The sequence below is a fragment of the Pteronotus mesoamericanus genome, unplaced genomic scaffold (genome assembly GCF_021234165.1).
Source record: "Pteronotus mesoamericanus isolate MK-2021 breed Mesoamerican mustached bat unplaced genomic scaffold, CSHL_Meso_final contig_164, whole genome shotgun sequence".
NCBI classification, from domain to species: Eukaryota; Metazoa; Chordata; class Mammalia; order Chiroptera; family Mormoopidae; genus Pteronotus; species Pteronotus mesoamericanus.
In genome coordinates this window covers 23,808,563-23,836,045 of record NW_026555065.1, presented here as the reverse complement: position 1 = coordinate 23,836,045, position 27,483 = coordinate 23,808,563, and the positions used below count along the sequence as shown (strand labels likewise).

Here is a 27,483-nt window from a genome sequence, read left to right as displayed (position 1 = left end):
AAGATTTCCATCTGGGCCAGGTACTTGCATGTTATTTATTCATTTGTGCATTTCCTGAGGTCTGGAATTGATTAAAATGGTGATCTTTAAATTTCACACACTCCTGTGAGAAGCAGAATGCATAACTACAAGCTATGATCCTTGCCTGAGATGGGAAGTACTTTTCTTATCTCAGTCCACTGTTTCTCTGTCAGGAATGGAGGCTTATAGACAGTCATTCTGTACTGTTATTTCACTCCTGTCCCACTACCTCCAATCCCTGCTGGCTGGAGGGGAACAATAGAATCAAAGCAGTTTAACCTTTCATCAATTTTTTTTTTTTTAAGTAGAGTTCTGGAAAGTCTGCACTCATATACCAAATATTTACCAAACACCTAATATTTATAATGTATCATGAACTATATACAAATAAATAAGACTTGGTCCCCACCCTCCAGGAATATGAAGCAGGGGAACAGGGACATAGTTGACCTAGTTAAGCTGTGCATTGTTACGAAGCAGAATAATCCTGGCTCTTCCTAAAGTTTTTCTGATACAGCTAGCTAGATGGAAGGGAAAACTGGTGAGAGATTTGTTCTTTTTCTTGCCATGGGTAGGTCACCAGAAGCCTAACTAGTAATTCTTCAGAGATTTATTACAAAACTAAGTTTGCAGCTCTGTACTTTCTCTAGTGTTTTTCCTGATGGCCGACTGTATTTTTCAGCATTGAACAAAGAGTGATGGCAATGCAGATGCAGCTTGAAGCAAATGCAGATACTTCAGTGGAAGAAGAGAGCTTTGGCCCACAACCTATTTCACGGTTAGAGGTATGCACTTAGTTGCTAATTTGGGAATTTTAAAGCTGGACTAGACTCTTCTACCTATTGGGAGAAATCACAATCTTTATATAAGCCATTGGTTTACTGCCTGTTGTCAAGACCCAAATTAGAGTTTTCGGAAGGATTATCAAGGATCCTGTAGAAAGGCTTATGATAGTTGCTAATCATGTCAGGGCAGATCTCTTCTTTTGTCAAGAATTCTTCTCCTATTTTATCACTTTTCTTTTCCAGAGCCAGATTGTCAGAAACTAAGAAGTCCTAGGATCCCATGAGTCTGTGCTGTTTGTACTAAATATAAAATTACTGTCCAGGGAATACAGAGAGCTGGCCAGTGATGCAGGGAGGCTTGTGCTGAAGTTACTACCAAAACAGCTGTCGTGGGCAGGAAGAAGGGCTTGTAGTTGCTAAGGTGTAAGAACCATGCCCTAATTCAGTACTTAGCACAAGAAATCAAACATAGGAGCTGGGGCCTTGTACTGTTCTACTTATTGTGCAGAGGCCCCAGTGTTAGTGCAACTGACACTAGCTGAAAGAAGTAGGAGAGAAAGCAGAGAAAACCTTCATTCTCTCTTTTTACATGTATTCTTTTCATCCCCAGCTGAGCTTCAAGACTCCAAAAATTACTTAAACTGGTTTGTGATAGACATTAGATTTCAGAGTCATATCAGTACCATGAGCATCCTTATACCCACACATGTGTATTGCTTTTTGCCTAGATATTAATAGCAGACATGGTTTCTATGGGCAGGTATCATTCTCTCTTCTCCCAAACTTTTCCTGACTCCCTGATACATACACATTCTCCTCCCCCCGCCCTCACCCCACCACTAACTCCTACTTTCCCAGAAGTCATGTTTTTGGTGGCTTATAAAACCAAAGCTGACTTCGTATATAGGGAGAAAGAAGTGTCCGGGTGGTTTGTTTTGAGAAGTGGTGTGTAAGTCCCTGACCAATAGTAGTTTTCCCATCCTTAGTATTGGTTGTTAGAGGAGAGCTTTTTAGTCATTGTGTTACAAAAAGAGTATTGATATGCTAAGATAGTGCTCCCCTCAGCTCTAAGGGAGCCTCATTTGTTTACCCCACTTTAGAGTAAAAAAATACCATTTTCTTTGGGTGCTTGATTTGGAAAATATCGGGAAAGATTGGCTTAAAGTGGTCTTTTAGAACGCAGGGTCTCAGAGTTCATTTAGCTTCTTAGTAATAAAAGGTTGAGAGTTACACTTTTATTTCCAGTGGTGGAAGTAACTGGTTTAATCCCAATTCATGATGAGTGCTTTTTAATATACATGAGATGGTACTAGTTTAAAACTCCTGGTTTTAATAATTTTTTTATTAAATACATTATATGTATGGCACACTTTTCAAAGCTCTTGCATATAATATCACAGTTCTTCCAAATAGCTCTGTGAAGTTGGTAGGGCAGAAGTCCACATTAGACAGATGAGAAATTTGTCAATGGTTTTCTTCACTTGCAGCAATGTGGCATAAATGCCAATGACGTAAAGAAATTGGAAGAAGCTGGATTCCATACTGTGGAGGCTGTTGCCTATGCACCAAAGAAAGAGCTTATAAACATTAAGGGGATTAGTGAAGCCAAAGCTGATAAAATTCTGGTAAGTACTGTTTATGTGACCTAGGGAGGCTTAGAGGGAATAGTACAAAAGGGTACACAGTGACAGGCAGCGGTCCTTCCATGCCTCGTAGTGTCATCCTGTTCCTCTTTCCAGGGGTGACTCTATTACCCGTTAATTATCTCTGTGTGTACCTTTTTGACTAAATTGGGATTTTTCTCTAAGGAATTGCAGTATTGTAGGTTATGACATAAATTTTGCCAAATTGACTACCAATTTGCACTCCCACCAGCAGTGAGTGGTGCATACCTTATCTTTCTAGGTATTATGATCTCATGCCTTAGGAATATTCTTTAGAATGCAGCCACAAAAAAACAGGTTCAAAGGATATTCATTGACATAGAATGATAATTAATGTTCCTGATGTAAGAAACATTAACAAAATGTGTGTATGAATGTGTGTGTGCATGTGTACATATATGCTTGATTTAAGTTTTTAAAAATGTATGTCTAAATGTATAGCACTTACACTGGGGATATATACACTAAAATATTAATACTTTTCTGGATGGTAAGATTGTTAGCAATTTTTTTTACCTCAATTTTCTGAAGTTTCTACATTTTCTATAATAAACATGTTTTACTTTCAAATAGAAAAATTTTTTATTGTTTGAATACTGAAGCCATATTAATTAGGCTGTCAGTGTGTATAATCTGTTAGTCAACTAATCACAGGCAAGATTTTTTAATAATGAAAAGTGGGTGTGATTTCAAATCACGCACTGAGTTTTGTTTTGTTTTTTTAACTTAATAAATGACAGAAAAGTTATTTTACTGGCTTAACCAAAGTGAGGTAGTAATTCAGTTTCTTATAAAGCACTTTAATTTTGAAATCCCATCTCTTTAATATATATTATCATTAGGCCTTTATAACAACACTGAGAAAGATAGATAAAGCTAGTATTATCTGTATTAATTCTAGTAATCAACATGACAAATATAGTTTTATAGAAATTTTCTCTGAAAAGTAATCTTTAAAAACTAAAGATTCTGCCCAGGCCAGTGTGGCTCAGTTGATTGGATGTCATTCCGCAAAGCAAAAGGCTGCCAGTTCAATTCCCAGCCAGGGCATATGCCTGGATTATGGGTCTGGTCCCCAGCTGGGGTGCATACAAGAGGCAAAGGATCGATGTTTCTCTCCCTCTCATTCGCCCTCCCTATCCCTCCCTCTAAAAGTAAATACATAAAAATACTTACAAAAAAAGAAAGAATCTTTCAAAAGAATTAATCCTTTGTTATTGGGTAGCGACAGTACTTGTAGTTCTGCTATGTAACTTAAGTCAAATGGATAGTGTCTGAGATTTATGTATACTTATTTAATATCACCCATAAAATATGCACAAACCAGTAAATTCTGTTCTATGAGTATTATACTAAGAGCTTTGAATTTTTAATCACTGGCAGGCTGTTACTCCATTTTTTTAATACCACTCTGTAGTAGTAATTTAGTCAGGGCTCAAAAATCATAATTCTTAATTTGAGCCCTTAGAGGAAAGATGTTGTCATTTATTGGATTACTCAAATAAATAAAGTTTAAATGGTGACTTTGTTTGAAGTAAGTTCTCAGTCCCTAATACCTCACTGAAAGATTGTGATATTGACTAAGCCAGTAGGTGTCCCTAAAGTCTATTGTTTCCTTTTTCACATCAGGTTTTGTGACTGAACATATCCTGGCAGGATCTTTATGGCTTGTCAGACCTTAGTTTTAGAAATCAAATCAACATTCTGCTTCTGTGAAAACAAACAAACACATAATAAGTGAAATGAGATGTGCAAAATGATATAGATGTGTCTTTTTATATTTTTGTCCTCTTGATTTCAGACGTTTTATATTGTGAATTTCTGGTGAATAAAGATTGTGCTATTTACTTTTAAAGGCTAAAGATTTGTTCAGTACTGTGGCTGTTCCCCCTCATTCCCAAAAATATTTGGAATTGAGACTTTCTGCAAGAATATCCATTGTCACAATGGAGAAAGAAAACTATCTCCACAATTTTTTATTTTATTTTTTATTAAATTTAGTGGGGTGACATTGGTTAATAAGATTATGTAGGTTTCAACCGTACATTTCTATGATACATGATCTAGGACCTTGAGAATATTATGTTAAGTGAAATAGGTTAGTCAGAAAAAGCTAAGAATCCTACAGTTCCACTCGTAAGTCGGATAGAAAACTGAAACTCAGACACAGACAACAGAATGGAAGTTATCAGAGAGAAGGAGGGTAATAAAGGGTAAAAGGGGCCAAATACATGTTGATAGAAGATGAAAGGAAACTAAAGAAAAGAAATCCATTTTCAGAATATAAATCAAAATAGTTGAGAAAGAAAGATATTGTGAATGAAATAATTCATTCAGACAGTGCCATATTCTCCTATGTCTTTTCCACATTTTCAAAATTTAAAAAAATTATTGGCTTTTTTTGAGGTTTTTCTCCCTTGCTTGGCACACTGTCATAGCACTGATACATTCAGCATGGATATTTTTTGTAATGTTTTCCTTTTACTTGCCATTTTATGTCTTGTGTCCGAGGGTTTGGTAGTTCTTGCCTATTGAAAACTTCCAAAGACTTCTATCTACCACAGATGAAAGCAAGTATATTGTGTTAAGTATAGGAATAGAAGTAAAGTTCTGCCAGATTAGACAGTTGCATGGTTTTTTACTTCAAATTTCACTTTGGTTATAATATTCTGTTCTTTTAAGAGCTCACAGACTAGAAATTTTAGGGGTTAAAATGACGCGGTAAAGCATCTCCTGAGTTTTCTCAACATTTTGTTATTAATATTTTTTGATTGATTGCTTTTTAGAGAGAGACAAAAACAAAAACAAAAAATTCATGGATTTGTTGTTGAATGTACTTATGCATTCATTGGTTGATTGTTGTATGTGCCCTGACTGGGGAATCAAACGACAACTTTGGCATACTAAGACAACACTCTTAACCCTCTGAGCTACCTCAGCCAGGGCTGTTTTTGAAAGTTTTGAACTTGCCCTGGCTAGTGTGGTTCAGTGGATTAAGCACCAGCCTGCGAACTGAAAGGTTACCAGTTTGATTCCCAGTCAGGACTCATGCCTGGGTTGTGGGCAGGTCCCTGGGTCGGGGTGTGGGAAAAACAACTAATGGATGTATCTCTCGCACATAGATGTTTTCTTTCCCTCTCTTTCTCCTTCCCTTCCTCTCTCTCTAAAAATAAATAAAGTCTTTAAATTTCTTTAACTTACTGCAAAGCTGAAAGAATTGTACAGTGAACAATCATGTACCCACTACCTAAACTATACCATTAGTATTTTAATATACTTGCTTTATCACCTGTCTGTTCATCTATATCCACAGTCAATCTTAGAATTTCCTTATGCTTTTCAAAGAAAGTTGCAGATATTAGTACACTTCCTTCTAAATATTTTAGCATACATTAAATAGAGTTCAGTATTGGTTTTTAGCTCCCCTCCCTTTGGTATTTTTATTTCCTAATCTTCATTAATCTTTATTCATCTTGCAATTAGTAGAAGTTACAGGAAGAGATCACAGAGAAAAGAAGGGAAGAAATTCTCAAAGAAATAATACAAGAAAATTTGACAATTAAAGGAAAGCAGAAATCTTACATAGTAGGACCCATAGGGTATCAAAGACCAACAACTAGACAGATCAGTGTGAAATTTCAGTATACAATCATAAAATATTCTGAAAGATTTCAGAGAGAAAAAAGTGAGTGAACTCTAAAGGAACACAATTAGAGAGTAAATTTCCTAACAAATCTGGATGGTAGAAGCAGGTAGAGCAGTGCCTTTAAACCTGTGAGGGAAAATAATCTTAAACCTAGCATCCTGTTTGTAGCAACATTATTCAACTATTAGGGCAGAATAAAACATTAGAAATATAAGAATTCAGGACATTTTTCTGTTACATACTTTTTCTTAGGAAGTTACTTGAGGATACATTTTACTAAAGTGAGGATGGTAACACACAGTATCTGTGTTAAAACTGCTTCAACTCAAGTACTCAGTGAAGAAAGGCCCAGGACTGTAGCAAGCCTAGAGAGCAGAAAGTCCGATTTGGAGAAGGAAAAGAAATCTTTGGAGCAGGGAAGAAGGATTCAGTAGAATACATAGTAAGATTGCAGGGTTGGAAAATTTGAGAAATGGTAGTCAGAAAATACTAGAGAAAAACATGGCCCAGATATAAAAGCAAGGTAAAATAGGGCATGATTTTGAAAATGGTGGAGTATAAAAAAGAATTTATTAGAATTTTAAAGTAGAAACCTTTGAGAGACATAATAATAACATTGGAACTTTAGTGAAAGAATTGTATTTCTTATCACCATTTGGTTCTGCAATGAGTTATATTCATAGAGCTATAATATAAACATTGTAATGAGTTTTTAAGTGAAGTTTTACAAATGTAGAGAAGTTTAGAAGTTTTTAATTATAAGTTTAATGTCTTTACTCACTATTGATCTACTCCGATTTTTTTTTTTTTTTTTTGTAATCAAACTCAGACCATTTATTTTACTGAATTTAGACACAAGTTCTACTGATCTTTCAGTGCTTTAGCTTGGATTCCTTTTCTACTTGAGTGAGTTTGATCATTTGAGTCTTTATAGAAACTTGCCTTTTTCATCTAAGTTATCTCATTTGTTGACAGTTTTATTTTTGTAAGGTTGGTAGTGATGTCCCCTCTTTCATTTCTGATTTTAGTTTTTTTGGTGAGGGGTGGAAGAGGTCTAGCTAAAGGTTTATTAATTTTATTGATCTTTTTGAAGAATCAACATTTGGTGTTAATTTTTCTCTATTATATTTCTGTCCTCTATCTTCTTCTTCTTCTTTTTTTTTTTTTTTAATTAGAGAGAGAACAGAAGAGAGAAACATTGATTTGTTCACTTGTTCATGCATCACTGGTTGACTCTTGCTTGTACCCTGACAGGGAATCAAACCTACAACCCTGGTGGTATTGGGACAACGGTCTAACCAACTGAAAATCCAGCCAGAGCTGTTCTGTCTTCTTAGTTTATGCTCTAATCTTATTTCCTTCCTTCTGCTTGTTTAGTTTGTCTCCTTTTTCCAGTACCTTAAGGTGGAGGTAGATGGTTAGATTATTGATTTAACATTTTTTCTAATATAGGTGTTTACAGCTGTAAGTTTCCTTTTCCGCACTGCTTTTGCTGCATCTGATAAGTTTTAGTCTTCATTTTTATTAATCTCAAAGTGTTTTCTAATTTCTCTTAGGATTTCGTCTTTGACTGATTGGTTATTTAGGAGTGTAGTGTTTAATTTCCACATATTTGTGAATGGATTTATTTTTAAATTCTGGAATCAACTGATAGACTGATCATTGAAGACTTATCAGTGACTACAAAATAGGATAGAGATGTCTCAGATAAAATAAAAGATAAAAGAAAAGGTATAGCTGACAGAGATGGAGAAGTTTAAGTACGTGAGTGTATTACTTGAATTGGCAATTTAAACATTAATCTTCATGGAGTCCCGAAATTAGCTTATCCTTTGGTTGCCAGAGAGATAAAATAATCCTAGAACTAGAACTACTAGTATTTTGATGACTTCTTAAAGAGAAATAATATTGGAAATTTGTTATATGTTGTCTCTTCCTACTGTATGCCTGTTTCTTGTTTTGGTAAGCTTATTTTGTTGATTTGACATTTCTTATTTTTCCCAGACTGAGGCAGCTAAATTAGTTCCAATGGGTTTCACCACTGCAACTGAGTTCCACCAAAGGCGATCAGAGATCATACAGATTACAACTGGCTCCAAAGAGCTCGACAAACTACTTCAAGGTGTAGTAATTCTTTATCCTATGTTGTGAACTGCAGTTAGCAAAGCATCCAAGTCACAGAACAAAACTAAAGTGTTCTATGGATTTATGTGTTATATATGATTAAGAGATGAAAGTATCCACATAGATGAAGGAAGACTGCTGCAGGGTGGAACATGACTCATAAAATACTAAAGTTATCTGTCAAATAATTTAATCTCCATTTATTATTTTATTCAGAGAGTAAGCTCCCTCTGCCTAAAAAAATTTTAGTGTTCTACTCTAACACAAGGTTGAAAATCCAATGACTGATTAAAACACTCCATGTTTGAATACTACATTGTAGTATACATTAATCTTCAGGACTTTATGGAAAGCTCTAGTTTTTGAATTTTGAAAACATTACTGTCCTAAGTTATTTTTGATTTTTTGTTGCTTCCCCAAATATTTAATCATTCAAGTGTTCTTTTTTTTTTTTTTTTTTTTTTTTTAGGGTATAAAATAGCATGGGTTCAGGAATCACACTTAAATCTGGATGTTATCTCTCCTTCCTGTACCTCTCTACCCTCCTCTTTCTGATGAGCTCCAAGAACATTTCTATGATTATTGTTTCTAAACATTTGTATTGTGCTAAGAGATGTTTGTTATTGCTCTTTTAGGAGGAATTGAGACTGGATCCATCACAGAGATGTTTGGAGAATTCCGAACTGGGAAGACCCAGATCTGTCATACATTGGCTGTAACATGCCAGGTGAGTTGTTGGGCCTCTAACTAATCAAATCAGCAAAACGAGTTGGTTTCCACTGTTTTCAAGCATTGTTGGGGTGAACATAAAAGGTACTTTCTCTCTCCTCAAGAATCCTACATGCTAGTTAAAAGAGAGATTCCTACTGCAATATTCTTCCACATCATAGAAATTTTCCAATCATTGATTTCAAATACTTTCTTACCATCCACTAGGCCTTCCCCTGGCTTTACCTCCCTTCTTTGCTAGTCTAGATTTTGTGATTCATCATTAAAGTCATCCCTTTACAGATACCCTCAGATTTACATCCCATATCTGAAGAGATGCCTATCTCAATGAACCCTGTCTTCTCAACGCCTATTCCCCAAATAGCTGATCATACAGGGGAAAAATCATACCATAAAGCTGATTGGCTTCACTTAAAGAAGACAAGCGTTAGGTTAACATTCAATAACGCTTGGCAGATATCCTGAGTTTCTCTATTTGGGCATACTTTCTCCCACTCAGTAAGACAACTTAATCATTTCTTCAACCTTCATGCTCTTCTTTAACACTATTGTCAGCCAATGACCTAACCTGCTTTTTATATCAAATCTTTACATTTGCCTGCGTTTATACCCACCTTTTCTTATCTTGGGTTACAATGGAGAAAGTTGTTTTCCTCTCAGTGGCCTGTCCTACCAGGGTGATCTGATTACTCTCTCCTGCCACCTTCTTAAGGACTGTACTCCTATTGTCTGCTCTACCTCTGTGTAAGATTATCCTCTTTGTTACACAAACATGGCTAATATCTCCATTAGGAAAAACCTTCCATTGGACCCCTTCAGTTTCTTCTTCCTTACTCTCCCATTCACAGACACATTTGAAAACAGACACAGTGAGTTACTTAATTGCCTAAGATCATGCCATATTTAAGTACTAGTAGATACAAGTACAGGAATCAAACCAGACTTCATAAGGGTTGCCTTCGAGGGTTGCAAGGGGCAGGGAAGCATAGAGTATTGAGGAGAAAACAATAAACTTGTTTACCAACTTCAGACGTTTTATTTGGGTAAGTTGTAGGAGCTAAGTCTTAAAAGGATACATCAAGGTCATGTTTTAGAAGGTCTTGATTGCAGTGTAAGAAGCTTACACTTGATTCTATAAAGAGTAGGGATTATTCAAATGTTTTCAACTAAAGCAGAACATGAGCTTTATATTCAGAAATATTCTGGTAGTAACCTGTTGAATGAATTGAAAGGAGAGGCAAGAGTGGAGGATATTTGATATATGATTATTACAGGCACTAGCTGATCAGGACTAAACTAAAAAACTGTCACTGAAAGGATAGAGGTGATGTAAAGGGCAGTGCTTAATGGTTGGCAAAAAAAATACCCCTCAACTGAACACTGTATTAATTTGGTAAACTAGGGTTTGGGAAAGACCGTTTTTAATGGAGAGATGAATTCAAGTTCAGAAATGGCGGGTTCAAGTTTGAAGTGATGAGACGACCAAGTAAAAATTTCCAGCAGTATTTAGAGATGTAGAACTAAGTCCTATATAGAAAAGTAACATTGGAATCTCTGAAAATTAAAGATTTATGAGAGAGAGAAGGATATAGGAGAGAAGATGAAGAAACGTTTTATTGTTTTATAACTTTAAGAAGCGTTTTGGGGAAACCGGTTTCCCTCTTTGAATGGGTTCCTAACATTCCCTGGCTTTTAAGGCTGTGCTGCTGTGAGTAGCTAACCCACAAAGTACCCCGGAACCCGGTCCATTCCCTTGGGCCAACTCTTGTTATAGTCTTTTGGGGCTTAATTACAGTTTTATGTATTGGAAGAAAATGGCATTATTTTAATTTTCAAAGATCATACTCACTTCACCCAGGGACACAACTAATCAATGGAATTCAGGAACAACTGGAATGAAATCCTCCTTATATATAGTATCTTTTTTTGTTTGTTTGTTTGTATGTTTAAGATTTATTTATTTTTTAGACAGAGGTGGGGAAGGGAGGGAGAAAGAGAGGAAAAACAACATCAGTGTGTGGTTGCCCCTGGCATGCCCCCCAACCAGGGAATCGGGACCACAACCCAGGCATACACCCTGACTGGGAATTGAACCAGTGACCCTTCAGTTCTCAGGCCAGCACTCAATCCACTGAGCTACACCAGCCAGGGCTATATAAAGTGTCTTTACATCCTAGTGTGAGTTCTTATCCTCTCAACAAAATACTAATAGTTCATGGAACTTATTTATAAATTTAGACATCAAATATAAATTTTTTTTTCTTTTTATTGAATTTATTGCCATGACACTGGTTAACAAAATTATACAGGTTTCAGGTGCACAATTCCACAACACATCATCTGTACACTGTATTATTTACCACACCAAGTCAAGTCTCCTTCCATCACCATTTATCCCCCCATACCCTCCTCCTACTCCTACCTCCTAAATTTTCTTGTTTTTTTCCCCTTATAAAACAAGTTATGGACTGTCCTTCATAATGTATTCTGTATTTTAAATAGCACTTTATCAGCAAATGTTTATTACATTGATGTAACGCTCTGATATAGTTTAAGATAGTGTTATAAAATATATAAATTTGTTTGGACCCTGTGTCTTGCATAGGGTTTACATTTAGTAAAACACGTATGTATAGAGACTAATATAATGAGGCTGATTTTCTCAAGTCACCCAAGAAAAGCTGGCTTCTTATTTTTCTCATGTTACAGATATGTCCTTTATCACTTACCACGTCTGTGTTGAAGTGGTGAATGTCATTTATTAAGATAGGAAAATATTCTGGTTGTTTATGAATAAAAGTTTATCTAACAGCAAGAGGCCCAACTCGGAAAAATTTGGACAACTGTAATTGTAATTAAAAAAAAAGTCCCAATTTGATAGTCGCTCATTTTTTTCTCACTTTTCCCTTTTCATTTGTCATTTCAATTCTGTTTCTTTTCTCAATTGTTCTACTGATCTTTTCATTGCAGACCAAAATGTCACCATATGTCTTATGAGTCAGCCATTTATCAAGGAGATCTAAGCCACTGTTGGTTCCCCTCATAAATAATTCCACAGAGGACTCAGTTACGGGGATAGGAAAACTTTATAGAGGGAGAATCACTGAGAAGAAGAGTGTTATTAGTAAACTGTGGAAACTATAGCTTATTGCCTGAGCACTATTAGAAAATTACTAGCTAAAGGGAAATAGTACTATTTAAATTATCACCCCCATATGGGTTATTTGACATGATGTGTGACCCGTTTAAATAGAAATGTTTTCCTCATGTTCTGACAGGAATTTAAGTGGAATAAATATTTAGAGTACAGTACACAGTACCACAGTACTTAGAGTTACCAGGGCAATTCGGCATGTCACTGATGCTCTTAAGTTGTACAAACAGAATTCTATCCTGGGATTTTTATTTTTTTACTTTAGACAGAGGGGAAGGAAGGAACAAAGAGTGGGAAACATCATCATGCAAGATAAACATCGATCGGTTGCCTCTCACATACACCCAACCCTGAACCTGGTCCCACAACCCAGGCACGTGTCCTGACTGGGAATGGAACCTGAGATCTTTTGGTTCACAGGCTGGTGCTCAATCCGCTGAGCCACACCAGCCAGGGCTATCCTAGGAATGTTTATTTAGTAGTCAGATAATGCCTGTCAACAATAAACTGAAGCAAAATTCTCAAATAAACATGTCCTCTCTGTAAAAATAACTGAACATTCACAGGTGGCTAAATATCTTTTTCCAGAGAAAAAAGCCCTTACCAGCTAGTTCGGTTGATTAAAGCATCATCCCCATAGGTCAAGGTTGCAGGCAGGTTCAATCCCTGGTGAGGGTGCATACAAGAATCAACCAATGAATACATAAATTAGTGGAAAAACCAATTGCTATTTCTCTCTCTCTCTCTCCCCCCCTCCCCCTCCCTCCCTCTCCCTCCCTCTCCCTCCCTCTCTTCTTCTCCCTCCCCATCTCTCTTCCCCTCTTCCCTTCTCTCTCTCTAAAATCAATAAATAAAAATTTCTGTAAAAAAGAATACATTTCACCACCCTAAAAGCTAGAACCAGAGTTATGGAGAGGACGTTAGATTACTACTTTAATCTAAACAGTACATGCTCTTATTTGTTCAGATTTTCTCAACTTAATGAAGTGAAGCTCCATTATGTGTTGGATCTCTGTCTTTCTTTTTTAAATAAAAGTCATTTTTTGAAAAATTTTTTTATTCTTTTAAATATATATTTTATTGATTGTGCTGTTACAGTTGTCCCATTTTTTTCCTCCCCTTTATTCCCCACCAACCTGCACCGCCCCTCCCATAAGCATTCCCTCCCCCTCTTAGTTCATGTCCATGGGTCATACGTATAAGTCCTTTGGCTTCTCCATTTCCTATACTATTCTTAACCTCCCCCTGCCTATTTTGTACCTACTATTCATTCCACTTATTCCCTATACCTTTTCCCCCATTCTCCCCCCTCCGCCTCCCCTCTGATCTCCATTTCCATGATTCTGTTCCTATTCTAGTTGTTGCTTAGTTTGCTTTTTTTTTTTGGTGGGGGGGTTAGGTTCAGTTCTTGGTGTGAGTTTGTGGTCATTTTACTGTTCATAGTTTTTAATCTCCTTTCTCTTATATAAGTTCCTTTAACATTTCATATAATAAGGACTTGGTGATGATGAACTCCTTTAACTTGACCTTATCTAGGAAGCACTTTATCTGCCCTTCCATTCTAAATGATGGCTTTGCTGGATAGAGTAATCTTGGATGGAGGTCCTTGCCTTCCATGACTTTGAATATTTCTTTCCAGCCCCTTCTTGCTTGCAAGGTTTCTTTTGAGAAATCTGCTGATAGTCTTTTGGGAACTCCTTTGTAGATAACTGTCTCCTATTCTCTTGCTACTTTTAAGATTCTCTCCTTTTCTTTAATCTTGGGTAATGTAATTATGATGTGCCTTGGTGTGTGCTTCCTTGGATCCAACTTCTTTGGGACTCTGAGCTTCCTGGATCTCCTGGAAGTCTATTTCCTTGGCCTCATTGGGGAAGTTCTCCATTATATTTTCAAATATATTTGCAATTTCTTACTCTTCCTCTTCTCCTTCTGGCAACCCTTTATGATTTGGATGTTGGAATGTTTAGAGTTGTCCCAGAGGTTCCTCATCCTCTCCTCATTTTTTTTGAATTCTTGTTTCTTCATTCTGATCTGATTGAATGTTTTTCTCTTCCTTCTGCTCACAATCGTTGATTTGAGTCTTTGTTTCCTTCCCTTTACTGTTGGTTCCCTGTGTATTTTTCTTTATTTCACTTTGCATAGCCTTCACTTTTTTCTCCATTTTGCGGCCATACTCAACCATTTCTGTGAGCGTCCTGATTGCCAGTGGTAAACGCTGATTACCAGTGTTTTGAACTCTGCATCTGATAGGTTGGCTACCTGTTCATCACTTAGTTCTGTTTTTGAGTTTTTGATCTGTTCTTTCATTTGGGCCATATTTCTTTGTCTCAGCACACCGTTACCTCAAAAGGGGTAGAGCCTTAGGTATTCACCAGAGCAGGGCAACTCAGGTCACTGTGTTGTGACGCTGTGTGTGGGCGATGGGTCTGAGAGGGAACAATGCCACTTGGTCGGCTCTTAGCTGGCTTTCAGTCATTTCCCCCACTACCCACAAGTACATTGGGCCCTTCTGGTGCTGATTCCCAGGTGGATGGGTTTGTGTATGTTCTAGGACCCCGTGGGTCTCGTCAGTGGACTATCCTGTGAGGCTGGGAGTTTCTCCAGCTACCTCAACCCCCACAGATTTTTACAGCCAGAAGTTTTGAGGCTTTCTTTTCTCGCACTGGAACACTGGGTTGCGTGGTCTGTCTCGCTCCCCAGCTGTTCCTCATGGTTTATCCACACACAAATATGGAACTGCCTGCACCATCCACCGCTGCCCTAGCTGCCTGTCTCCACCTCTCCTACCAATCTGAATGAATGTTTCTTTAGCTCCGTGGTTGTCGGACTTGCATTCAGTTCAATATTCTGGCAGTTCTGGTTATTTTTTGTTTTGAAATTTGTTGTCCTTTTGTTTGTGCGAGGAGGCAAAGTATATCTACCTGCGCCTCCATCTTGGCCAGAAGTCTAATAAAAGTCATTTTTAATTTTTTTTAAATCCTTGCCCAAGTATATGTTTTTATTGACTTTAGAGAGAGAAAGGGAGTGAGAAACATTGATAAATGATAAAAAGCCTCCTCTCTGTAGCTTGTCAGGATCAAACCTGCAACATTTGGGTGTATTAGATGACATTCCAGCCAACCGAGCCACCTGGCCAGAGCTAGATCTCTGTCTTACAGTGAAGTTATAAAAAGTTGAGAGCCACAGTTAGGTTACAAAAATACAAGCAGGTCATGCTTATTCAAAGTATTAGTGTAATTTTAAAGTTCTTAGAAGACAATTTAACTATCAATTTTGTCTACATGTCCTTTGACAGAAAAATGTCTTTCAGAACTTTTTACATACTATCAAGAATACATGTACAAAAAAATTTGCACAGCTGGATTTTTAAATGGTGAAAGTTTGAGACAATCTGTGTCACTAAAAAATAACTAAGCAGTTATTTAAAAAGCTAGTCAGTGATACCCCAGTCCAGTAAAACATGGTGGCTACGGTGGCCCTGGGAGAGCAAGGTGGAGGAAACAAAATGGACTGGAGTGTGGAACATGTGGTCCATCCCCTTGAGACTGGCCCAACAATACACCGGGACCTTGTCTGTGCCTCTGCTCTCAGTCTGTCTCCCTATGTTCAGTGACCTATGGCCTCCCTCCTTCCCTTCTACCGAGCTAGAAAAGAAACCCCTCTCATACTAGCAATAAAGATACCAGAAAGTGAGAGAAGGGGGAACCTCATTCATCTTAATTCCTGGGGACTTAGCCCCCTGAGTGTTAATATTTTCTCCTCTCCCCAAAACTGAGGCAGCTTCTGCTTTTTGTCCTCTTGGCCAGTAGTTCCAGATCTTTGTCAAAACCCTTTTATTGTATACATATCCTTTGCTCCTTCCATGGATTCCTATGACTTGAAAGATTTTGTCTGCTAAACTGCCAAATGATAACATCATTTTTTCCTTTCCAAATTAACAAAGCCTACAGTAACTGAATGTATGTTATAGTCAGTGCCTTAAAAGTAGAGAATATCATAAATCTTCAAAGTGCTTTCTGTCTGTCAGGCACTGTGGTGAACACCTTACATAAATTATTTCATCTTCACTACAATCCCAGGAGGTGGGTTTTATCTACATTTTGCAGAAAACAAAACAATATTCTTCGGGACACATCGTAAGTGTCAGAACCACAAATAATAAAAGTGCTTGTATAACAATACATAGGAAATAATCTGGAAGATTACTTCTTGGAGATGGGAGTAATGAGAGCTTTCAATTATTACTCTACTTCTATATTTGAATATTTAATACAAACATGTAGTACTTTTGTAATTTTGAAAGCAAAGTTTTTGCTCAGAACTAAAAGAAAGAAAATTTGGTACTACCAAGTCCTTAATGTAAATTGTCCTAAGGAATTTTCCTCAGAATTTAAAGGTAAATTATGGCTCCACAGTAGATTTCTAGGGTGAAAACTGTCTTTTCGTATCATTCATCTAAAACCTGTAAAACTCAAAGTGTCTGGCATGGACTGGGTAGCCTAAAGCAGATTTCCTTGAGTAGCTCATGAGACAATTTTCATAGCATTTCTTTCTTTTCTTTTTTTAACTTTATTATTTATTTTTCCTTTTGTTCATTTTTAACATCTATATGTACTAGTGGAGCAGACACTTTTTTTCTTGCTCATATATTAAACTTGATAGAGGTGCCCTGGGGCATTGCCAAGCTCCTTTAGTAACCCACAGAAATGAACTCTGCTCAATAAAATGAAGTATAAGTGTGGTTTGGATATGCTAAAATTAATTGGGTATTGGGTCAGGCTCTCTTACTTATTAAAGCTAAGATAAATGACCTTCCAAATGTTTGTACTTTTGAGAGGATTGATCACTCTTGTGTTGGTATGCTATCCTAGAATTTTACCACCTGTTTTGTGCTGTGTATTTCCAAACAGTCCAACTCTATAAAGACATTTAGCCTTATATGCTATGGGACACAATGAGCTACATATCTACTACTAGCTGTATTTTTCTCAGAAGGGAATGCCCTCTTCCTACCTCTGATTGTCACTTTGATGTGTTTTTTCTCTTTGAGTTATTGAAGATGGGGAGTTCATAGAATCATGGATAAGTTGGTCAGTTATGTCAGAAGTACAGTGTTCATTTCTACTTTTCTTTTTGTTCTCTCTAGCTTCCCATTGACCGAGGTGGAGGTGAAGGAAAGGCCATGTACATTGACACCGAGGGTACCTTTAGGCCAGAACGGCTGCTAGCAGTGGCTGAGAGGTAGGTTACTGGATTAAATGAGAGAAGTATGGCTGTACTGTCATTGTCATTATTGTCAGGGATAGTCTGGCTGAAGAGTGTCTACTTATTACTCCATATTCCAAAGCTGTTTGTATATAGTAGAGGAAAGCATTCTCCTATAGTCAGAAATTCATGAATTACTTCCAGACAGGATAAAAAAACAAGATCCAACTATATGTTGTTTTCCAGAGAAATACTATGTAGGTTCAAAGACACAAATAGGTTGAAAGTAAAAGATTGGAAAAAGACTTGCATGCAAACAGCAACCATTAGAGAATTGTAGTGGCTACACTAATATCAGACAAAATAGGCTTTCAGGCGCAAAAAAAAATATTACTGGGGACAAAGAACATTTTATAATTAAAAGGTCAGTTTATCAGGAAGGTATAACATATATACATCTAATAACAGAGCCCCAAAATATGTGAAACAGAAACTGCCATAATTGAAGGATGAAATAGACAGTTCAACCATAATAGTTGGGGACCAATATCTCACTATCAGTAATGGATAGATGCCTCGATAAAGGGGAACTACAAAAACCTACAGCTCGCATCATAATGGTGCAATTCTGAATGCTTTCTCCTTAAGATAAAAAATGAAGCAAGGGTGTCCACTCACCATTTATATTCCATATTGTACTAAAGGTCCTAGCCAGTGCAATCAGGCAAGAAAATAAAAGGCATCCAGATTGGAATGGAAGACATAAAACTCTTTTAATCACCAATGACATGATCCTGTATGTAGAAAATCCTAAAGCATCTACACATGCAGAAACTACTAGAACTAAATTAATTCAGCAAGGTGGTAGGCCACAATGTCAGTATTTCTATACACTAGCAATGAACAGTTCAAAAATTAGGAGAACAGTACCATTCACAGTAACATCAAAAATAATACTTAGTAATTTAACGGAAATGCAAGACTGAAAACTACAAAATGTACTGAGAAATTAAACATCTGCATGAACAGAGAAACATTCCACATTCATGGATTGGAAGATGCAATACTATTAAAATGGTAGTTATCCCTCAAATCAATCTGTGAGTTCAACACAATCCCTATTGAAATTCAGCAAGCTTTTTTGCAGAAATTGACAAACTGATTATAAAATTTATATGGAAATATCAGGGACCCAGAACAGCCAAAACATTATTGAGGGGGAAAAAACTGGAGGTCTTACTTAGTCTTTTACAATTTGAAAACTTACTTTAAAGCAACAATAATCAAAACGGTGTGGTGTTAGCATAAGGCTAATTAAACATGGATCAATGGAACAGAATTGAGAGTACAGAAAGAAACCTTACCATTTATTGTCACTTGATTTTTTACAAAGGTGCCAATGCAATTTAAGGGGGAAAATAATAGTTTTTTTTTCAATAACTGGCTAATGTAGTTGAATATCCACATGTAAAAAGATATATTTAGACCCTTACATTATACCATACATAAAAATTAACTAAAAATGGATAGTAGTCTGATGATTCCTCAAAAAATTAAACAGAATTACATTGTGATCCAGCAATTCCAATTCTGGTTATATACTCAAAAGAATGAAAGCAGGGACACAAGCAGATACTTGCATTCCAATGTTCATAGAGTCATAATAGCCACAAGGTGGAACCAATCCAAATATCCATGAACAGGTAAATGGATAAACAAAATGTTGTATGTACATACAATGGAATATTTTTCAATCTCAAAAAGGAAGGAAATTCTCACACATGCTACAGCATGAATGAACCTTGAAAATATGCTAAGTGAAATAAAGCAGTTGCCATAAGGATAAAGGTATGATTGCTCTTATATGAAGTATTTAGTCAAACTCATAAAGACAAATTAGAATGGTGGTTTCCAGGAGCTTGGGGTGAAGAGAATGGAGATTTATTATTTAATGGGTACAGAGTTTCAGTTTGGAGTGATGAAATTCTGAAAGGAATAGTTACACAGCAATGGAAATGTACTGGACTGTATATTTTTAAAAGGTTAAAATGGTAAATTTTATGTATATTTACAGTAATTTTTTAAGGATTTTATTTATTTTTAGAGAGGGGAAAGGAGGGAGAAAGGAAACATCAGTGTGTGGTTGCCTCTTGAGCACCCCCCATTAGGGACCTGGCCTCAACTCAGGCATGTGCCCTGACTGGGAATTGAACCGGCAACCCTTTGGTTCTCAGGCCAGCATTCAAACCACTGAGCAACACCAGCCAGGGCTACAATAATTTTTTTAAAAAGTAATAATCCTAAACGTAAGAGCTAAAACTGTAACATTTGGGGGGGGGTGGGGAATCTGATAAGCATCTAGGATCCAGAATATATGAATAACTCTCACAACCAGAAAATAAAATGACAACCCAATTTTAAAAATGGGCAAAGATTTGTAAAGAGATTTCTCCAAAGAAGACATGCAAGTAGACAATGAGCACATGGGCAGATACCATCAGTAGTCAAAGGAAATGCAAATTAAAACCACAGTGAGATACCACCACTGGGGTGGCTATAATAAAACAGATATTGACAAGTGTTGGGGAGGATGTGGAAAAACTGAAACCCTAACACACTGCTGGTGAGAATGTAAAATGGTACAGTCACTTTGGAAAAGAATATGTCAATTAAAAAAATTTACCATACGGCCCAGCAATTTTACTCTGGCATATACCCAAGAAATATGAAAACATGTCCACATGGAGATTTGTATGTGGGTGTTTATAATATTGTCATACTCTCCAAAACTTGGTAATAATCCATCGTATATCAACTGGTGAATGAATATACAAAATTATTCATTATAGTATTTCCATTATATATGAAATGCTATTCAACCATATAAAGGTTGAGTACCAATACGTATTACAATGTGGAGAAACCTCAAAAACATATTAACTGATAGATGCTAAACATATTGTATATGACTTAATTTATGAAATTTCCAGAAGGAGAAAATCTATAAGAATAGTAGGTTAAGTAGTTGCCTGGGCCTGGGAGTAAGAATAGAAATAACTACAAATAGGCTTGAGATCTTTTTGGGGTGATGGAAATGCTCTAAAATTGGATAGTTGTACAACTCTGCAAATTTACTAGGAAGTCGTTGCATATTGGGATGTGAGCTGAAAATTGCCCAGCTAAATTGAGAATTTAATTTTCTGGTTTTATAATTATAATCAAATTCTCTTTTCCTGTTAACAATTTGAGGAATCTTGCTGTGGAGTGTATTCCATTCAGACATAACATTAGGTTGGAACAATAATTGTAGCTCTTTGCCTCTGCTTACAAAATCACTGTCTTACAACCTGATCTTAGTTTTCTAAAGATGTGTATACTAAACTGTATCTTCCTTCCCAAAGTTGTTTTTGGTGTTCTTGTACAGAAATCACACTTGTAATTTTTAAGTACTCTATTTTAGTAGTTGAAGAGTTCTCTTGGATCATCATTAAGATTTTGTCCAGTAATACAATTTCGTGTTCAGATAGGATAGATGAGATAGTAGAATATTGGCTCTGAGAACAGAGACATTGTGTTCTTGTTTTTTATCCTCACCCAAAGACATGCTTGTTGATTTTTTTTTTTTAAAGATTTTATTTATTTTTAGGGAGAGGGAGAGGGAAAGGGAGGGGGAGAAACATCAATGTGATGTGGGAAGCATCGATCAGCCATCTCCTGCACGCACCCCAACCGGTGAGCGAACCCCCAGCCCAGGCATATGCCCTGACTGGGCTCAAACTGGTGACCTTTTGCTCTGTGGGATGATGCTCCAACCGACTGAGCCACACCATCTAGGGCAGGGACTTTGTTTTGACTCAGAGTATCCCTAAATCCTAAAACAGAGCATTCACAATGAATTAATATTAATGTAGGACCATGTTTATGACTATTTTATCAACTAAAAGAAAAATGTTTAAATAGAATTTTCATTAATTCATTGTAATCATTTCTACCTGTAATTGAATTTCTGTTTATGTATATTGCATTTAAATTTATATTTCTGAGAAAGTTACAGAGCCTCCTTAAGCTAATACCAAATTTCCCTTCACAACAGAACAACCCTCCCTGATTAATTTTTTACATGTCATGGTGAAGAATGTTAGTCCACATTTAGGTTACTATAAATCCAGGTTCTCAGAATGTGGTCCTCAGTAGAGCTGCATTACTATCACCTGGGAACTTGTTTGAAACGGAAATTACCCTACTCCACACCAGATCTGCTGAATCAGAAGCAGAGACTCTGAGGATAGGGTCCAACAAGCTCTCCAGGTAATCAAAATGTTTGCTGAAGTTTGAGAATCATAGTCACAACTGCTAGCTACATTGTCACCATGTTTTTTGAAATCTTTTAAGTATTATGAAAGAGAGAGTGACAATACTCCTTTGAGGTGATGTAGCAGTTTTTCAAACTTACATGTTAGAATCACCTGAGCCCTGGCTGGTGTGGCTCAGTGGATTGAGCTCCAGCCTGCAAACCAAAAGGTTGCCAGCTCAGTTCCTGGTCAGGGCACATGCCTGGGTTGTAGGCCAGGTCCCCAGTTGGGCATGTGTGAGAGAGGCAACAGATGGTGACGTTTCTCTCCCTCCCTTCCCCTCTCTCTAAAAATAAATAAATAAAATCCTTTTTAAAAAATCACCTGAGGTATCTGGTAAATAAACAAATTAATATGCGTCTTCCCTGAAGATTGTGATTTAGTGAGTCTTTTTTTTAGGCCAAGGATTTTTATTTTTTTAATAGGTGTATTCTTATCTTTGAGGAAGTTCTGGAAACACTATGAGAGAGGATGCTTATTTCTAACCAACATTTTCCAAATTGTGGGAATTGAAAATTTCATGTTGTTTTAGGTACTTAAGCACAGAGATCCCTGTAGCCATCTTTGTGCACACTGCTGAGAGGAAAGCCAGGACAATTTTTTTAAATAAATCTAGTATTTAGTTAGTATTCATCAGGTGATAATTTCTTTTTTAATTGATTTTTAGAGAGCAAAAACAAGGTCAGGCATTTATTTGCTCCATTTACTTATGCAGTCATTGGTTGATTCTTGTATATACCCTGATCAGGGATCAAAACCCGCAACCATGGTGTAACTGGGCAATGCTCTAACCAACTGGGCTACCTGGTCAGGGTGCCAGGATAATTCTTTGTTTTTCTGGTAAACCATCAATGTTCTGATAGCAAAAGATAATCTCCCTTCCTCATAGTAGGTTACATCAGTGTTTCTTGAGGCAAGACTAGAAGACTTATGTGGTATAATACTTAGGCCTCTTGAATCTTTTTAAAAATCTTATAGCCATGATTTAAATATGGAAAATTTTATCTCCTATTCCATTTTATTTGGTCAGTATCCCAAGGTAAAATTCTGTTCTCTGTCTCCTTATTTTCATGCCCAGACTTAACTGATAATTCATTGTGATTAGTGAAGTTAATGCCAGGACTAACCTTTCATTTATGTTGATGATGGTGAAGAATAGCAGATGAAATGTCCAGGAAAACTCGTAATATGAAAAATCCATTGTATGGTGTGGAAAATGCAATTGGGTAGGGTGGGATCTCCTGATACCAAGATTTATCTTGTTGCATTGTTATTTCAAGTGCTAGAACAGCCTTTTATTTTCCTATTCTTTTGGGGAGAAAAATTAATAAAGCTAAGTTTCACAAAAATAGGTTTGATGCAGTATATGTTTTTGTAACAGAGTCTCCACATAGAATAGATTTCTTGTTTAAACAGATCTTCTTTTAAACTATTATTTAAGAAAGTGTTATATTTTGGGACTATAATGAATTTAGGTGACATTAATATGAAATTATGACTTGGGTTAAAGTGATATATATGATTCTCTTTGTATGGATTGTGGGAAAAGGTTTTTCAGCAAGATTTATTCAGAATTTACTAGGTATAAAAAATGTACTGCATAGGGCTTAGTCTTTACCCAAGGAATTTGTAGTCTATTCAAAGAATGACAGAATAGCCCCTCACAAGTGCCATAAAAAGACCTCAGTATAGTTGGTTTTTTGGGAGGTTTGGTTTTTTTGTTTTTGTTCTTAGAAGGCAAAAGAGGGAGAATCACATCTATTTGAGAGGAACAGGGAAGTTTTTATGAAAGTGCAGGCAATTAGTTGAGTCTTGATAGGTGCATAAATCAAAATATCTTGAAGAAATGGGGCTTCATTATGGTACATTTAATGAAAATGAAAACTGTCTTGCTTGAACCAATTATGTCTTAGGTAGCAGTTATAAAGTTTAAAAAATAGATTGGCCTAAGGAAAAAAGAGATTTTATTTGCCTTTTTTTTTTTCTTTTTTTTAAAAGAGAGAGGGGAAGGAAGGGAGAAAGAGAGGGAGAGGAACATTAATCCCCATACACCCCAACAGGGGATCAAACCCACAACTTAGGCATGTGCTCTGACCGGGAATCGAACTGGTGATGTTCCATTTTGCAAAACAATACCCAGTCAACTGAGCCACACCAGGCAGGGCTATTTGCCTTTTTTAAATGAATAGGGGGAAAAATCATTATTGAGGTATGAAATGAATTAAGGTACCATTCATTTAACCATACTACCATATTTTGCTGTGTATTATGTGCACTTTTTTGCCCAAATTTTTGCAGGAAAATAAGGATCCACTTTATACATGGGAATTAGTACTAAAACATGGATGCACATTATACGCAGCAAAATATGGTAGGTACCTGTCACATTTCCTATCTTAACTATAACTAATTACTAGCAAGAAAAAAAAGGATGTGCTTGTTTCTCCTGAACTTTTTAGAATTTTGAGTTTTTGAGTTTTTCCTTGGATGGTTTTATTCCCATGTAACAAGTTTATATGAATTTAATAGATCTTTGAGTGATTTTTTTTGTTTGTTTCTGTCTCAGTTCTGTCATGTTGCTTTTAGTTTTTCCAGGAGAACATTGTTTCCTTATATTTGGAAATTTATACTTAAGGAGTTTTCAATAGCTTTTATTTATTTTAAAGTTCCTACCAGGTAGATCTCCAAAGCAGTCAGTGCTATCATCTCTCCCTCTGTACTTTGTCTGGACTGGACTTCCTCAGGGAAAGGGAATTAATGTTCTTTAGCCCCAACACTACCTCTTACCTACCCAATCCCGGTAATTTATTTATCAGAGATGAATTTCTCGTCTGCCTGAGTTCTGTGTGTAGCCTAAAAATGTCCTCTCCTCTCTTCCAGATATGGCCTCTCTGGCAGTGATGTCCTAGATAACGTAGCATACGCTCGTGGGTTCAACACAGACCACCAGACCCAGCTACTTTATCAGGCATCAGCTATGATGGTAGAGTCCAGGTATGTGCTTAGTAGGAGACACTGAATGTGCTCCCAGGGACCTTACCTTGACTCATACAAGCTATTTGACCAAATTGAGAGTAGCTTGAATTAGAAATGGAGAGATTTGCATTTTAGTTCCTATTTTGACACTCTTGCTTTGTGGTTAAAGTCAAGTCACTATTAAAAAATGAAGGCATAACACATCTGAACTTATTGGAAATTTTACCTTGTTATATGGCACCTCAGACATGAATGCTGTACATATATGTTAATGAAACATCTATGCAGAAGTGTAACTATGAATATGAAATTTTAGCATAATGAGAGGAATGAAGCAGAATCTGACATAAGCTAGAAATAGGCTTCAGAGAACCCTTGTTCTTTGTAGGTATGCGCTGCTAATTGTAGACAGTGCCACTGCCCTCTACAGAACAGACTATTCTGGTCGAGGTGAACTTTCAGCCAGGCAGATGCACTTGGCCAGGTTTCTGCGGATGCTTCTGCGACTTGCTGATGAGGTAAGTTGTCAGGTTGTGAAAGAATAACTACTTTCAGGGGCCACGAATTCCAGGAGACTTGCTGGGAGGCCAGGACATCAGGGCTTGGTATCATCCAGATACCAGTTAGATATGAAGAGAAACTTGTGTCGTTTCATTGGTTTGTGAGGGAAAGGGGTGGCAGTAGTAAGGTTCTTGGAATGTCTGTGGCCACAAAAAAATGACATTCATCCTTTCTCCATCAGTTTGGTGTTGCAGTGGTAATCACCAACCAGGTGGTAGCCCAAGTGGATGGAGCAGCCATGTTTGCTGCAGATCCTAAAAAACCTATTGGAGGAAATATCATTGCTCATGCTTCAACAACCAGGTAAAATGATGGAATAGATGACTTCATCTTGGAATATCATGTTAACTATGAAGCAGACATGAAGATATACCATTCATTTTCCTGTTAAAGCTACTGTTGTGTAATTGGACAAAGGAGCCTTTGCTAAATCTAATTATCATGCTTTGGTTAGTTTAGGTGTCTGCTTTTAGTTCATAAAAGAATCAAAAGCACCCTGACTGGTGTGGCTCATTGGGTTGGGTGTCGTCCTGCAAACCAAAAAGTTGGAGGTTTAATTCCCAGTCAGGGTATGTGCCTGCGTTGCGGGCCGGGTCCCGGTTGGGGGTATGGGAGAGGCAACCAATAGATGTTTCTTTCCCTTTTTCACACCCCCTTCCCCTCTCTCTAAAAATAAGTAAACAAAATCTTTAAAAAAAAAAAAAATTGAAAGCCCTCAAATGTTGAGGACTGAATATGAAGAATATGCCTCCCCATCATTATTAAAAGGAAATAGCCCTGGCTGGTGTTTGCTCAGTGGATTGTGTGCTGGCCTGCAAACTGAAGGGTAGGTGTTTCAATTCCCAGTCAGGACACATGCCTGGGTTGTAGGCCAGGTCCCCAGTTGGGGGCATGAGAGGTAACCAGTCAGTAGACGTCTCTCTCACACATCAATGTTTCTCTCCCTCTCTTTCTCCCTCCCTCCCCCTTTCTCTGTGAATGAATGAATGAAAATAATTGGCCCTGGCCAGGCAGCTCAGTTGTAGCATTGTCCCGATACACCTTGTTTATAGGTTTGGTCCCCAGTCGGGGCACATACAAGAATCAACCAATGAATGCATAAATGAGAGAAACAACAAATTGATGTTTCTCTTTCTCTCCCTCTCTCCCTCTCCCCCCGCAACTCTCTTTCTAAAATCAGTAAAAAAATTTTTTACTAAAAATAATTGTTTTAGTATGGAAAATCCAGTAAGGGGCCGGGGGGCGGGGAGGACAAAAATGGTTTCCTCTAGGTTAGAAGTGCCCGAAGGAATACAGAAAGATTCCAAAAGTCCTTTTAAGAAGTATATACATCCAAAATTTTTTTAGTTCTTACCATAAATAGGAATAGAATTTTTTAAATTATAATAACTTGGGTATTTTGGTCTGTGTCTTTGGGACAGACTTTACCTGAGAAAAGGAAGAGGAGAAACCAGAATCTGCAAAATCTACGACTCTCCTTGTCTTCCTGAGGCTGAAGCTATGTTTGCCATCAATGCGGATGGAGTGGGAGATGCCAAAGACTGAATCATTGAGTTGTTTCCTGTGATAAACCTAATTGCTGCAGCCTAGTGGAGAAGGCTGCTCCCTGGGCTTCCTCATGGGCCTCTTCCTGTTGTGACTGTCAAAAAAAGGCTTCCAGGAAAATAACTATTATATCAGCCTTTCTGGTGGTGTAAACAGGAGACAGGTCAGTAGTCACAAATTGATCTGTTTATTCCTTCCCTAGAGAGTGTGTTAATCTCTATGTGAATTCTTTGGTTTTGGGAGTTGGTGTATGGAATACCTTTGACATAGTGCCTTGAGGTTGACTTATGACTAACAGCTGGACAACCTTGTGTCTCCAAGAGAACTCAAGCTGGGGAAACCTGTCTCTTCTCTCACTGTCTGAATAATGTTGAAAAAAGTGTCTTAGCTGTGTGGCAAAGGGAATGGGTCTCTTCACAGGTTCTTTCTCTCTGTGAGTAAATCTGTCAATCAGACAGGGTTTTTTAAGTTTGTATGCCTGAATTATCATATGTAAGAATATGTTTTTAGTTAAGGAATACTGAGCAGACCTGCTGAGCCACCAGTCCTTTAACCACCTACTTGCTTGGGGTTTTTGTTGTGTTGTTTTTGTTTTTGTTTTTGTTTTTACTAAGAGCAACTCCAGATAATTCTGGAATCATAAGCATTTCGGAGGCTGAAGTAAGTAGATTCAGTGTGGAACTGCTGTAAAGTGGTTATTTGTAGTGACTGCTGTTTATAG

General features: G+C 37.1%; 1 protein-coding gene across 2 annotated transcripts; it reads left to right on the top strand.

The window, feature by feature from the left end:
• The first annotated feature begins 719 nt into the window (after positions 1 to 719).
• Positions 720 to 26,762, top strand: RAD51 (RAD51 recombinase). Of its 2 annotated transcripts, XM_054565143.1 has the most exons (9): positions 720 to 806; positions 2,294 to 2,431; positions 8,121 to 8,238; positions 8,876 to 8,967; positions 17,270 to 17,364; positions 24,561 to 24,674; positions 25,045 to 25,174; positions 25,399 to 25,520; positions 26,639 to 26,762. In XM_054565143.1, exons 1-9 carry the CDS (start codon positions 720 to 722, stop codon positions 26,760 to 26,762), a joined length of 1,020 nt encoding a protein of 339 aa, XP_054421118.1. The 2 variants fall into 2 exon arrangements, with proteins under 2 accessions (XP_054421118.1, XP_054421119.1); XM_054565144.1 differs by lacking the exon at positions 25,399 to 25,520 and having other exon boundaries at positions 26,639 to 26,707.
• The last annotated feature ends 721 nt before the right edge of the window (positions 26,763 to 27,483 follow it).